At 39.9% G+C, this 12210-nt stretch overlaps 1 protein-coding gene and 2 non-coding genes across 3 annotated transcripts; all 3 read left to right on the forward strand.

The window, feature by feature from the left end:
* Window positions 1–402: 402 nt before the first annotated feature.
* Window positions 403–8826, forward strand: eif4a1a (eukaryotic translation initiation factor 4A1A). Its single transcript, XM_029454644.1, has 11 exons — window positions 403–513; window positions 1915–1960; window positions 2130–2262; window positions 2549–2688; window positions 4370–4538; window positions 5048–5157; window positions 5472–5615; window positions 5785–5922; window positions 6478–6567; window positions 6951–7030; window positions 7219–8826. The coding sequence occupies exons 1-11, from the start codon at window positions 491–493 to the stop codon at window positions 7361–7363; spliced, it is 1218 nt and encodes a 405-aa protein (XP_029310504.1). The 5' UTR covers window positions 403–490; the 3' UTR covers window positions 7364–8826.
* On the forward strand, window positions 3748–3887 carry LOC115024106 (small nucleolar RNA SNORD10). Its single transcript, XR_003834096.1, has one exon. It is a non-coding gene; the product is annotated as a small nucleolar RNA SNORD10 (small nucleolar RNA).
* Window positions 4780–4919, forward strand: LOC115024105 (small nucleolar RNA SNORD10). The gene has a single exon (XR_003834095.1). It is a non-coding gene; the product is annotated as a small nucleolar RNA SNORD10 (small nucleolar RNA).
* Window positions 8827–12210: the final 3384 nt, after the last annotated feature.

The following is a 12210-nucleotide window of genomic DNA, read 5'->3' on the forward strand; positions in this document are numbered from 1 at the left end:
TCTTTTAATTGTGTAAATATATACTACAGTTGACTTCACTGTGACTCATCCAAACTGTGTCACAATGTGCAGATTAGCTGGTCATAAAATTTGTCACTAAATTGTAAGGAAATATGGTTCAGATGAAAACATAAAAAATTCAACCCTAGGTACGGCCTTTTGTCCGCGTTGACGAATGGCTGGACTAAGAATGGGGGACCTAAAAAGTGGAACCCAGCGTAGCACGGGAGAAAGGAGCTTGTTTACATGTAATATAGTTTGCTTATAACATGTAAACACCGCCCCTCTGGCATGCCAAGAGTAGTACAATCGGGCGCCACTACAGACGCTACGTCCCGCCTCAATATATATGACGTACAAATTAACCAATCAAAAGTCTCAATGGGCGGGATTAAAGCTAAATGACGGCGATCTGTTGCAATGAGAAAGCCTCTTTGTGTGTTGTCAACGTATATAACACATCTCTGCCGCAGTTTCTTTCTTTGGAATAATGTCGGCTGAATATGACAATAGGTAAGGAAAAGTTTTTATGGTTTTATGGGCATTTTGCGTTTTAGAATTTGATGAATTTGTTAACGTAGGTATGTTAGTCTTTCTTACCGATGACTAATTGGAATGTAGACCTTAAACGGAGCATCTTATGATTTATGTGCTCTACTAACGGTTAGGCCTCAAACTAAAATCACAGGTCTTGCTCATTTAAAAAATAAATACAATGGATTCGTCATTTTACCTTGAAATTGTATATGTTGGTCCTCAAATTATATCTCGCACGTTTGTTTGGCGGCAAGAATGATGGCGACTGCTGTCGTTCCTAAACGTTACAGAAGCAAATTAAATGGCAACCGGCGCCTTGGGTAGCACGTGAATGTGGCTGGTTAAGGCCTCAATTTATATTTCGCATGCTTCTTTCGTTACAAGCCTGGTATTTAATGTAAATGTATTTTGGGACGGTGTAATCATCAGCTTGTGTTACATTAGAGGACGGCTCTCGACGGTGGCGCCACAGATGTAAAGATATTTGTTCTTTTTGTACGACGGGCGCACATGGTCGTGGTAGTGTTAATCGAGGGCTTGGACAATACCGGTAGCGTAGGCCTCTAAATGCCGCTGGAGGTGTTTAATGTATGCTAGCATGGTAATATTAGCTACCATCGTGAAACCAATGTGGGATTTGTGTCGGTAAACTCACCGTCAAAGTATTTCGCTGACTTGACGAGGTATTAAAAGGCCACATTTAGACGAGCATGGCCTATGACAGAGGCTATGGCGGGCCGGAGCTACAACCAGCCGATCCTTTTATATTTTTTACTACAGCACAATTCTGCATTGGAACCATTTCTTAACAATTTGTTCATGTTGGGTTGAAAATAAGTCACATTTTCTATACAAGTTCGCTTAATTCTACGTGGTTAGGCCGTTATATCTGTCGACTTGCTTCCGACTGGAAAAACGACCATCTTGAGTATGCAGTAGAAATGGCGGACTCAAGAAAAGGCGTTTGCTAACAAGCACAATGATTGAACATCAGATAGATAAGTCTAACTCTAGCAGCACAGAAAATAGTGTTTACCATGTTATGGTAGGTAGCTACCACAAAATACATTATACAGGCCTCTGACAAACTGAAGAATGTGTGTATTGTGTAATTTGATGTCGTGAAGGGTGGAGAGCAGGGAAGGTTTTAGAGGGGTTTAATTATTTTAAAGCCCGGTTTTAATTCTCCCATGTACACTTATTGCAACATAATTGCAGTTTTGACGTTTGACCTACTGAGTTTTGTATTTCATGTACCATTGTTTGAATTGACTTGAATAGTGTAAAACATGGATTGTTAAATGTTTTATGTCAGATATGGCGTGGAACAAATAAACTTTCAAGGAATAACTGACTTTATTGTCTTCTCATTCACAGAGACAACAATGGCCCGGAGGGCATGGAGCCAGATGGGATCATTGAGGTGAGTCTGCAATAACTGTTCTACTTAACATAATAACACGATTACATGTAGCACAATGACATTTCTGTCATGGTATTACAAAATATAGTGAGGAAACCCCGTACTATTTGTTAGCACGCGTAAATTAGAATCATGGCTTTCAATGTTGTATTTGTCTTACCCCCTCCAGAGCAACTGGAGTCAGATCACGGACAGTTTTGATGAGATGAACCTGCGTGAGGCTCTGCTCAGGGGAATCTATGCCTATGGTTTTGAGAAGCCCTCTGCTATCCAGCAGAGAGCCATTATGCCTTGTATCAAGGGTAAGTAAGACAAACTTTTTTTTTAACTAAAGACCACATGATCGCTGATTTTGTGAGAATTGTAATATATACTGCCTAGTAACAGTGCACACCTAACTGTTACAGCCGCTGCCTTCTATTTTGATTACATTAATGCTACAGGCTTTCATAAAAGGTTCTGTAGATATTTATCCCATTCAAACAGTATCTGGTGTTCTGAACACAATTTTCTAGTCTTGGAATAGTTTTAATTGTGTGTGTGTGCTCTGAGTACTCCACACAGCTTGAATATCTTTTTTGTTTTTAGGTTACGATGTGATCGCTCAGGCCCAGTCTGGCACTGGGAAGACTGCCACCTTTGCCATTTCCATTCTCCAGCAGATTGATGTGGAGCTGAAAGGCACTCAGGCTCTGGTCCTTGCTCCCACCAGGGAGCTGGCTCAGCAGGTAGGCTTGCTCACTGTCACATTAAACATCAGAAAACGTGTGCAATGAAATTTAAGAGCTGTGGGAAGTCTTGTCTCTGATTTATGAAACTGATCAAATGTAGAGACTGTATATTTGTATCCAAAATCTCAATTATTGCACTTGGTTTACTGGCAGCATAACCTGGAAAATTATAAAACCCCTAAATTCTTTACAATGTCACCCTGTTGTGTGTTCTGTAGGTACTGTTAACTTGTAGATCACATGAAATATTCATTGAACATGATTTTTGTGAAAGGCTCAATAAATCAAGCTTACTTTCTGGAAGTAAGACTGATTTATATTTTATTATATGGGAAGGGGATTAATCAAGTCTGTGTAAACATTGAAACCCTCTGACTATCCAGGTCAGGGTCAAGTTGGTTTTCAACTTTTGCTTCACTGCAGACTCAACCAGTGTTGCAATCTGACAGATGGCGCTATTTGGGAGGAAGTCAGAAGGAAACTTCCTCAGTACTGATAAACTGAGCAGGATCAGTCCAACGGCAACACATTAATAAATGTATTATTCGATTGCAGTTCTTACTGACTCAAGATGTTGAGCTTGGACTTGTCAAGTATTTGCACAGTATTAAAATCCATATATGATTCCAAGACTATTTGACTGCTTAAATAACTAATGGAGCAGTACCACTTTATATATGTTAAACTTTCTACTGAGGGTTTTTGAATGAAGCTTTGAAAATGACATTTTATGATCTAATCAGCCATAAAAGTATTTTTTTAATGGTGCTGTAAGATTGCTGCGCTAGACTGTCATGTTAATACAGGTGCATACCGACCTTTAGTATGTCAAGCTGCAGCACAAACAGATTTTTGACTCCAGTAGAAATGGTTTTTGAAAGGCTAAACAAAGTAATTAAAGTAAGAAATTTCAATAGGTTGGGAATAAATAACTAATCAACTTTGTATTTCATTTTTATATTAAATATGAAGGGACTTATATTGACTGAAAGGGCAGATCAACATAAGTGTACATTTTAAACACATGGTGGCAGCTACAGTCAGAAGGAGAACTGGTGTATAATGATGAAACCCATGCGTGTCAGCTGACTCTGTAAACCACTGCCGTGTTGTTGCTCTGGTTGGCGTTTTGCTGGCCTGAGTCTACAGCACAGCAGGGATCCAGAGACATGATCATACATTACTTTCTGAATACAGCATCCATCACACTTCTAAAAGGGAATAATCAGCTAGTGTTTAAATTGGTGACTGCCTAGATCATTGGATAAATCTGCTTGTGTGTGCTAAATGAGAATAAGTAACAAGGCACTAGACGCTGGCTGTATCATAAGTAGTAACAGAATGACTGGCACTGGCTTTGGTTGTGTTCAAAATGGAATCTACTGAAATCCTAAATTCATTGAAGTATTTGCCTTGTTTTATAATAGTGTACTTATTTGCAATGGGGTAAACTGGTATAATCTCAGTCCAAATCCAAAACGCATCTTTTTAACAGAGCATTTTGCTAGACTTGAACCATTTTAAAGTGTTGTCTTGTCTGTATCAAATGTTTTTATTTTATTTTTTAAATGTATATTTTGCTCATCGTTTTTACTCGGCCTATGATGTGCTTTGTTGGAATGTATACAATTTGTCAATTCATGTTTTAGTGTTAAACTTATTTAAAAAATGTTTTTAGATCCAGAAGGTGGTGCTGGCCTTGGGTGACTACATGGGAGCCAGTTGCCATGCCTGTATCGGAGGGACCAACATTCGCTGTGAAGTCCAGAAGCTGCAGGCTGAGTCCCCTCACATTGTGGTGGGAACCCCCGGCCGCGTCTTCGACATGTTGAATCGCAAAATCCTCTGTAAGTCATCCTGAGAATGAATTGTGTAAAAGTGCTCTGACTTTTGTTATAGTTTCTCAAATTAATGTCTGAACCATTGACTTGTGTTGTAAATAAAATGTGACTCAAAATCCCCTGGACGTGCACTTCTGCATGCTCAACTGAATGAAAAGGTGGCAGATTGACTTGATAGATATAATGTTACTCCACTTTACTCAAAACAAATCTTGCCGTTTTGATGCATAATCGGAGGTAGAACTGTTGTATAATGATGAAACCCATGCGTGTCAGCTGACTCTGTAAACCACTGCCGTGTTGTTGCTCTGGTTGGCGTTTTGCTGGCCTGAGTCTTCAGCACAGCAGGGATCCAGAGACATGATCATACATTATTTTCTGAATACAACACCATCCCCTTTTGAATAAGTGACGGCATAGACACCATCCCAGTATTTATTCTTGCATCAGAGCTTATGAAATACAGAATATAATAAGTGGCCCAAATTATTTATGTAATTTACAATTTCTTGCAGCTTCCAAGTTCATCAAAATGTTTGTGCTGGACGAGGCTGATGAGATGCTTAGTCGAGGGTTCAAGGACCAGATCTACGAGATTTTCCAGAAACTAGCAAGCAGCACACAGGTAAGAGCTTTGACTCTTTACTTTTTGTTTTACCATAGACGAAGAGAGCCATACATCCAGCACAGCAGGTTTGCTTTAAGATGAATACTGTGTGCAGTCCAAGGTTCCCTCTCCTCCCATCTACAGTGGTGGTGAAGGACTGAATGTTCCTTGGTAGAGAAGCCTTTCTGCCCTCCACTGTAGCGGGGTTTAAGTCCTTGACTCACAACTAATTGGCGGAATACATTCAGTCTTGTCCAACAATGTTTAGCATTCAATTTGAGGATTTACTTTTGTCTCAGGTATTAACCAGCCCTCCCATGTCTGTTTTTCAGGTTGTCCTTCTGTCAGCCACCATGCCAGCTGATGTTTTGGAGGTCACAAAGAAGTTCATGCGTGAACCTGTCAGAATCCTGGTAAAGAAGGAGGAGCTGACCCTTGAGGGCATCCGTCAGTTCTACATCAATGTGGAGAAAGAGGTGGAGAAACATTTTCCGGTTATCAAGTTTAGTAAGCAAATATGAGTCTCCTTTTGAAAACGTATTTCTACATTTTCTCCAACCAATTTATAACTGAGGGTAGGCTAAATAACAGGAGCATCTCTGTAAAACACATTTGCTTGTGTCTGACCCTGCTCATGGTCCTCAGGAGTGGAAGCTGGACACGCTGTGTGACCTGTACGAAACCCTGACAATCACACAAGCGGTCATCTTCATCAACACAAGGAGGAAAGTGGACTGGCTGACCGAGAAGATGCACGCCAGAGACTTCACCGTGTCTGCTCTGGTAAGAGCCTCCCCATTTCTGCAGTCTTGGGATATTCTGCCTCTAATGTAAACCAAACGTTATCGTACTTTTTTGTATAAATTAGGATGACTTTTATCAATGATCATGTCCCAGTCGGCTTGTGTAATTTGGTTGTACCGTAATTTAATAAAGTGATAACTAAACAAATGTCAAGTTTGCTTCTAAAATGAATACTGTTACATCCAAGGTTCCCTCTCCTCCCATCTGCTGTGGTGGTGAAGGACTGAATGTTCCTTGGTAGAGAAGCCTTTCTGCCCTCCACTGTAGCGGGGTTTAAGTCCTTGACTCACAACTAATTGGCGGAATACATTCAGTTTTATCAAATGTTTGGATTGTATATTTAATAATTTGGAGACTATCTACTTTTGGATCAATTTGGTCAAATTTAAACATCACTAGCCTTTTGGCCTGTCGACAAAATTAGTTTTGCGCCCTGTGTAGAACTCTGATCCCCTGTGACTGCAAGGTTGCTGTTTTGCCTTTGCTCTTAAGTTTGGCTTTGTCTCACTTGTATCCTGCGATCTTGTCTTTCAGCATGGTGACATGGACCAGAAAGAGAGAGACTTGATCATGAGGGAGTTCCGCTCTGGCTCCAGTCGAGTCCTCATTACCACTGACCTGCTGGTATGTACAATAACACAGTATTCATCTTAGCATTTGTTAAATGTCTGTGCAGTCCAAGGTTCCCTCTCCTCCCATCTGCTGTGGTGGTGAAGGACTGAATGTTCCTTGGTAAAGAAGTCTTTCTGCCCTCCACTGTAGCGGGGTTTAAGTCCTTGACTCACAACTAATTGGCGGAATACACTCTGTCTTATCAGAAAACATTTAGATTGTATATTTTAATTTGGACAAGGCTCACTTTAGACTTTGGTACATATACACTTTACTTAGTAGCTGTTCATTTTGAAACTGAAAGCAGAAAGTTGGCGCTTGTCATGTCTGCGCCTTTGTGTTTTTATATATATATTGACATGGCTGTAATAAATGTTCATTATGCTCCTTCTCAGGCCAGAGGTATTGATGTCCAGCAGGTGTCCCTAGTCATCAACTACGACCTGCCGACCAATAGGGAAAACTACATCCACAGGTAAGAACCTACTAGTGCAAAGTATTAAATAACTGTTGCGAGTCATAAACCTTTAACCCATACTTTTTTTATATATAAATCTTCCATCTTGAATCTTTTCACAAGTCTTCCGAATATAATTGTCTCTTGCTGCTGTTTTGAGTCGCCACATGCTCGTTTCTCAGTTGAACAGATTTTTCTTTTTTCAGGATTGGTCGTGGTGGTCGTTTTGGCAGAAAGGGCGTAGCCATCAACATGGTGACTGAGGATGACAAGCGAACCCTGAGGGACATTGAGACATTCTACAACACCACCGTTGAGGAGATGCCCATGAATGTGGCCGATCTTATCTAGATGACTCCAAGTGCCCATCGCCACCCCCCCCTCCCCACTTATTTTAGCAGTCAAACCTTGTTTCTTATACGATCTGAATTCTAAGAACTTCCTTTTGCTAAATTCCACAATGACTTTACCCTCTACATTCTAAGGAAAGGAAGAATGTGGCCATTATTCCTTCTTAACCTTTTGAAATAGTTTTTGGTTGTTTTGGAAGGATGAATTACTGACCTGCTTCATCTGCTTGCCATAGTCCATTACTCCATATTGGCACCTAAATTCTTCCCTGCAGCTAATCCCCCCCCCTCTAAACCTTAAAGCATTAAATTGAACATTTGTTTTGCAACCTGAAGACTTTAAACATCAAACAAATCGGTTTGTAACTGGGTCCCACACGTGCAAAAACGTAACGGCGTTTCCAAAAGCACATTAAATAAAAACGACAAAGTTGATGTTTAAAGTGTTTTAGCTCTGACTGTTAGCAAAAGCTTAACATTAAATTAATAACTTGGCTCAATTGATGACATGCTGGACGCTATCACAAAGGTCATCGAAGCTTTTGTGAACTATGGCTGTGATTTGCACCTGCACACAGTAAACAGGTGCCGCACTGTTTGGTGACTTATAGCTGAGAGGTTTAGACTGCAGTTAAGTTTGGGCTCAACACAACAACCTAATGGAATGGGAAGTGCTGCATTTGACCAGATCAGTATTTAAACAACCTTCGGTGTACTGGAAACCGCCTTTTAACTCGCATCCATGATCATGTTAAGAAAAGGTTTTGGGGCTAGAGTACACAGGGCATATTCAATAAAAAGACCTATATAGTAAAATCCATCATGATTGAGTGGTTTACCGTTTTGATCCTTTTACTGCTGTTTCATATATATATATATTTTTTAATTGCTATTGTACATACTGCTTGACTTGTACAGTCGTCTGTGCAGTAGCATTCAGTTGAAGACTGGTGGCCACAGACGTTTGGAGGCAAAAACAACGGTGAGTGCTGTGGAGACTTTGCCTCTCGACCCTGACAACCTGCTTCAATTCTCATCTCTAACTTTTGACTTATTGTTCATTTAGATTTTTATTTGTAAACATTGGATTTTTTTTTTTTGATTTTTTTTTTTGGATAAGATGGGAGTGTTTTTGTAACCTACCTCGCCAAAAATGTTTGGGGAGGGGTACAGTCTGCGCTGATATGAAAGGACCAAACTACAGATGAAGTATATAGAGATCCTTACCCCACACTCTACTCTTTCTAAGCGCTCATTAAAATGCCTGTCATGGGGTTTGGTGTGTAGGAGAACCGTCATGTCTTGAGGTGTGTAGTCAGTGCTATTTTTAAAATGGATTTACGGAATTGTTAACCTTTTGAGACCGAAACGGTATCAAGTTTTCTACATTGGATTCTGTATAGTATTTATTTTAATGGTCTTCAAAAATAATAAAAAATAAAGGTTTCTCTTTAACAGTGTAAACTGGCCTCTGCATTGTTGAATAGCATGAAAGCTGTTATTGCCAAACCCTTTGTGGAAAGGCTAGTATTTAATGAATATACACAATTTAGAAACATTTGACTGCCGAGGCTGGTTGTAATGGACCGCCTACCTGTGCTGCGAATCTGTCGCTGATTGGCTGCTGAGGGCACCGAGGTTTGGTCCCAACTTCCGGCGTTGAAAGACAACTATCCACTGAGGAGTAATATTTATCACAACAGGTTTTTTTTTCTGCTTCATTTGATTAAAATGGTTGTCGACTGTAGGACTAAAGGTACAGCGAAACACCTGGATTGCCCTTTATTTATCTCGTGATTCTTTACTGATCTGCCATCTCAAGCTGCATCTAATTAGTGAGTGCAGTAGTCTTCAGCTTGGTAATAAAACATTCTAGTATGTCGTTACTGATTGTTGTCTTTCCGCAATAAACATTTAAGTGTATATCGGTGTCATGTCCATTGAGTCACGTGTGCAAATATAGTAGAAAATCCCAGAGAACAGAAGCAGTTTGACAGCTTGTGTCACTGGACTACTTTGTGTTGCGCGTCCTTCGTCTGAATCTGACGTCAGATGTAACGTAAACGTCGTTGCAATACAGTATACTAAATATTTGTTTTAAGGTAGGCCTAATCATATTTTTGTTATCAGATTAGAACGTCCAGAACTCAAAGACAAATATGTATAGAATTTGGGCAGTCAGCTCGAGTCTGGATTCATTGCATCTTTTATGTAGATCAATATAGGACATGACACCCTAGCTGCTTAATGATAAACATGAAAAATTCAAGCGATTATAAGAAGACTGCTGCCGAGTTTTTGATTTTATTTAAGCTCATTTAGTGTACTTGTCTAGCTGCATATTTTAGTTTCAATGGAAACGTGTTCAATATTTCCCAGTAGCCACTAGAGGGAGGCATTGTTCTTCTCAATGGCAGACGTGCTAAATGAACGGGCTGAAAGCGTTTCTAACTGGAGAAAGAATCCTCATCAAATACCATGCAGGATCACAACGGAAGCGGCGTTTTAAACTCGTGCAGCATCAGAGTCGGAGCTGCTGTCATTTACTGTGGACAACACCTTTTTGTTTTTAGCAGACAATGTCCTTAAGAGTTAATTTCTTGCATAGGGATATAGTTGTGCATTAAATATACTGTGAACATATATTTACCATGTAGATGGTTTCAGGTTGTGATTGGTTAATACATCATTTAAATTTGACTTTGGGAAAAAGAAGCTATCCACACTGACTGAGGACATATGTTGCGCAGTGGTTCTCAAAGTGGGGTTTGTGAAACGTTTTGAGGTTCAATTATATATTTTTTTATGTTACAACATTTTAAATACTGAATAGTTCATAGATCACAATCTAATCTAACATTGTACTATATTTTATATACTGTGTTGCACTAAGAGTGATGGTGTGTTTTTCTTAAATGCATTTCAAATGAGCCCCTTTCTCTTGATTTGCATTTAAAATGTTGTTGCAAATATGATAATAAATATCCAGAATATTTCTTATGCATTTATCTTTCTTTCACATAACTAGGCCTATAGAAGTGTAAAAAAATAGGTCAAATTATTCCCAGGTACATACATTAGAGAGCCCCTGATGTAGAGGAAGGCCGTCTGTTCGATTCCCCCATTGACGTGACAAATATTGATAGAGCAGGCCTTGCACCTCCCTCATCACCACCACTGAGGTGCCCTTGAGCAATGCCTAAGCTGCTCAGCGGCCAACAGAGCAGACTGTAGTTGTGAATGTGAGGGCCACCCACTCAGTCTCAGATGTGACTGCTTTATGTCTGTCCCAGATGGACTCAGAATTCATGAATTTGTTTAAGTGGTTGAATGATTTATTTCTTCTGGTTTGTAGCCTTAGGCTGAGCGGTAGTTACAGTACAGCAGGGGGTTATTAGAGTGATGTATGCTGGTGAACACTTGTCCAAAAATAGTGGGTACATGTGTATTAGCCCAGTATCTTAGGAATGACATCCATATTGGACAATTTTGCAGGTCAAACTCTACATCCTGGACTGTCCTTCAAAATAATGTGTCGTATATACAGTAGTTTATTGTCATGTTGCTGTTGCTTCACAGTGGGGATGTAGTGATTAACATTGTCAATTGTAACCAATCATTGGCGGGATGGTCCAGTGAATGTGATCACAAAAGATGAAAAGTTCACAGTGAGAGAGAGAGAGAAAGTTTAAATTGAGTTCTCATAGTATTTCATACTTATCAAGTGGGAGATAAAAAATAAATGAGTGTGATGAGAAGAACTACTGACCTACTGGAATTGATTTGGTGCTCTAGAACATTTTGTTATGTCTTCTATTGTGTGTTAGGATTGGATTATCATCAATATTTATTTATCTTTTTTTTTTTTTTTAATGTAGGGCATTTTGAAAGCACGCATAGTAAACAAAAAAAGGTTTGGATCCATCCAAAAATGGCTGAATTGCCCCCAAGCCTGACCCTGCAGGTACCTCCCCTGTTATTAAATATGAGATGCTAAGAAAATAAATAAATGACACAAGATGAATGCAGGAAGGTATATATTTCCGGATACTGGCTGTGATTGGCTGAGGTCAGAAGGAATGTCACAGGGTCATGTAGCACACCTGTACGTCACTGCAGCAGGTCAGCAAAAACAGGATTTCAGTATTGAGCGAGAGCGCTGCAATGTAATCCTTCCGGGCAATAGTGCACCATCAATCCACTAAAAGTGCTTGTTTTGCCACTGACAGGCGTGGATTATTATTACGTGTTTGACAAGATTATGGAAAGGATCCTAACACTGGGTTTGTTTGTTATTGTGTTGTGTGAGTTGTTGCCTAGAGCGGTGGATAGGTGCGTGACAGTTGGAGAGAGGAGTGCCGGTGTTCTCACAGTTTGTTGTGTTGGAGTACAGAAAACATAGCTTTGTGTTATCTAAATGATTTTAAATGTCATGGCTGAATATTTACTTGATTTGGACAATGTGGATGCGATGCCAGATTTCAGAGCGAGACTTCACTTTGAGCGAGACAGACCGGATCAAGTGAAAGGTGATAAAAACATTATTTTTCTTTAAGGTCCTTTCTATAATGTTGTCAGGCACTTATAACAACAATCTGAGCCTATCAGTGGCAAAAACAAGCACTTTTAGTGGACGTACATTGACGGTGCGCTGTTGCCCAGAAGGTTAACCCTTATCCCTCACAGCTAAAGGCCTAACCTCAACCCCTACACGTAACTCTAACTTTAACCTTAAAATTAAGACCCAACCTTCAAATAGTCCTGAAGTATTGAGGACTGGCGTAATGTCCTCCACACACAGACTACATCGATGAACATACATACATCCACCTCCTCTGTCTATAATAC

This window comes from Cottoperca gobio, chromosome 18, assembly GCF_900634415.1.
Source record: "Cottoperca gobio chromosome 18, fCotGob3.1, whole genome shotgun sequence".
Taxonomy (NCBI): Eukaryota; Metazoa; Chordata; class Actinopteri; order Perciformes; family Bovichtidae; genus Cottoperca; species Cottoperca gobio.

Coding starts and splice junctions, on each gene's coding strand:
- eif4a1a (XM_029454644.1), top strand. CDS start 491: ATGTCGGCTGAATATGACAATAG. Junction 2,263..2,548: donor CATTATGCCTTGTATCAAGG/GTAAGTAAGACA, acceptor TTTTGTTTTTAG/GTTACGATGTGATCGCTCAG. Junction 6,568..6,950: donor TCATTACCACTGACCTGCTG/GTATGTACAATA, acceptor GCTCCTTCTCAG/GCCAGAGGTATTGATGTCCA.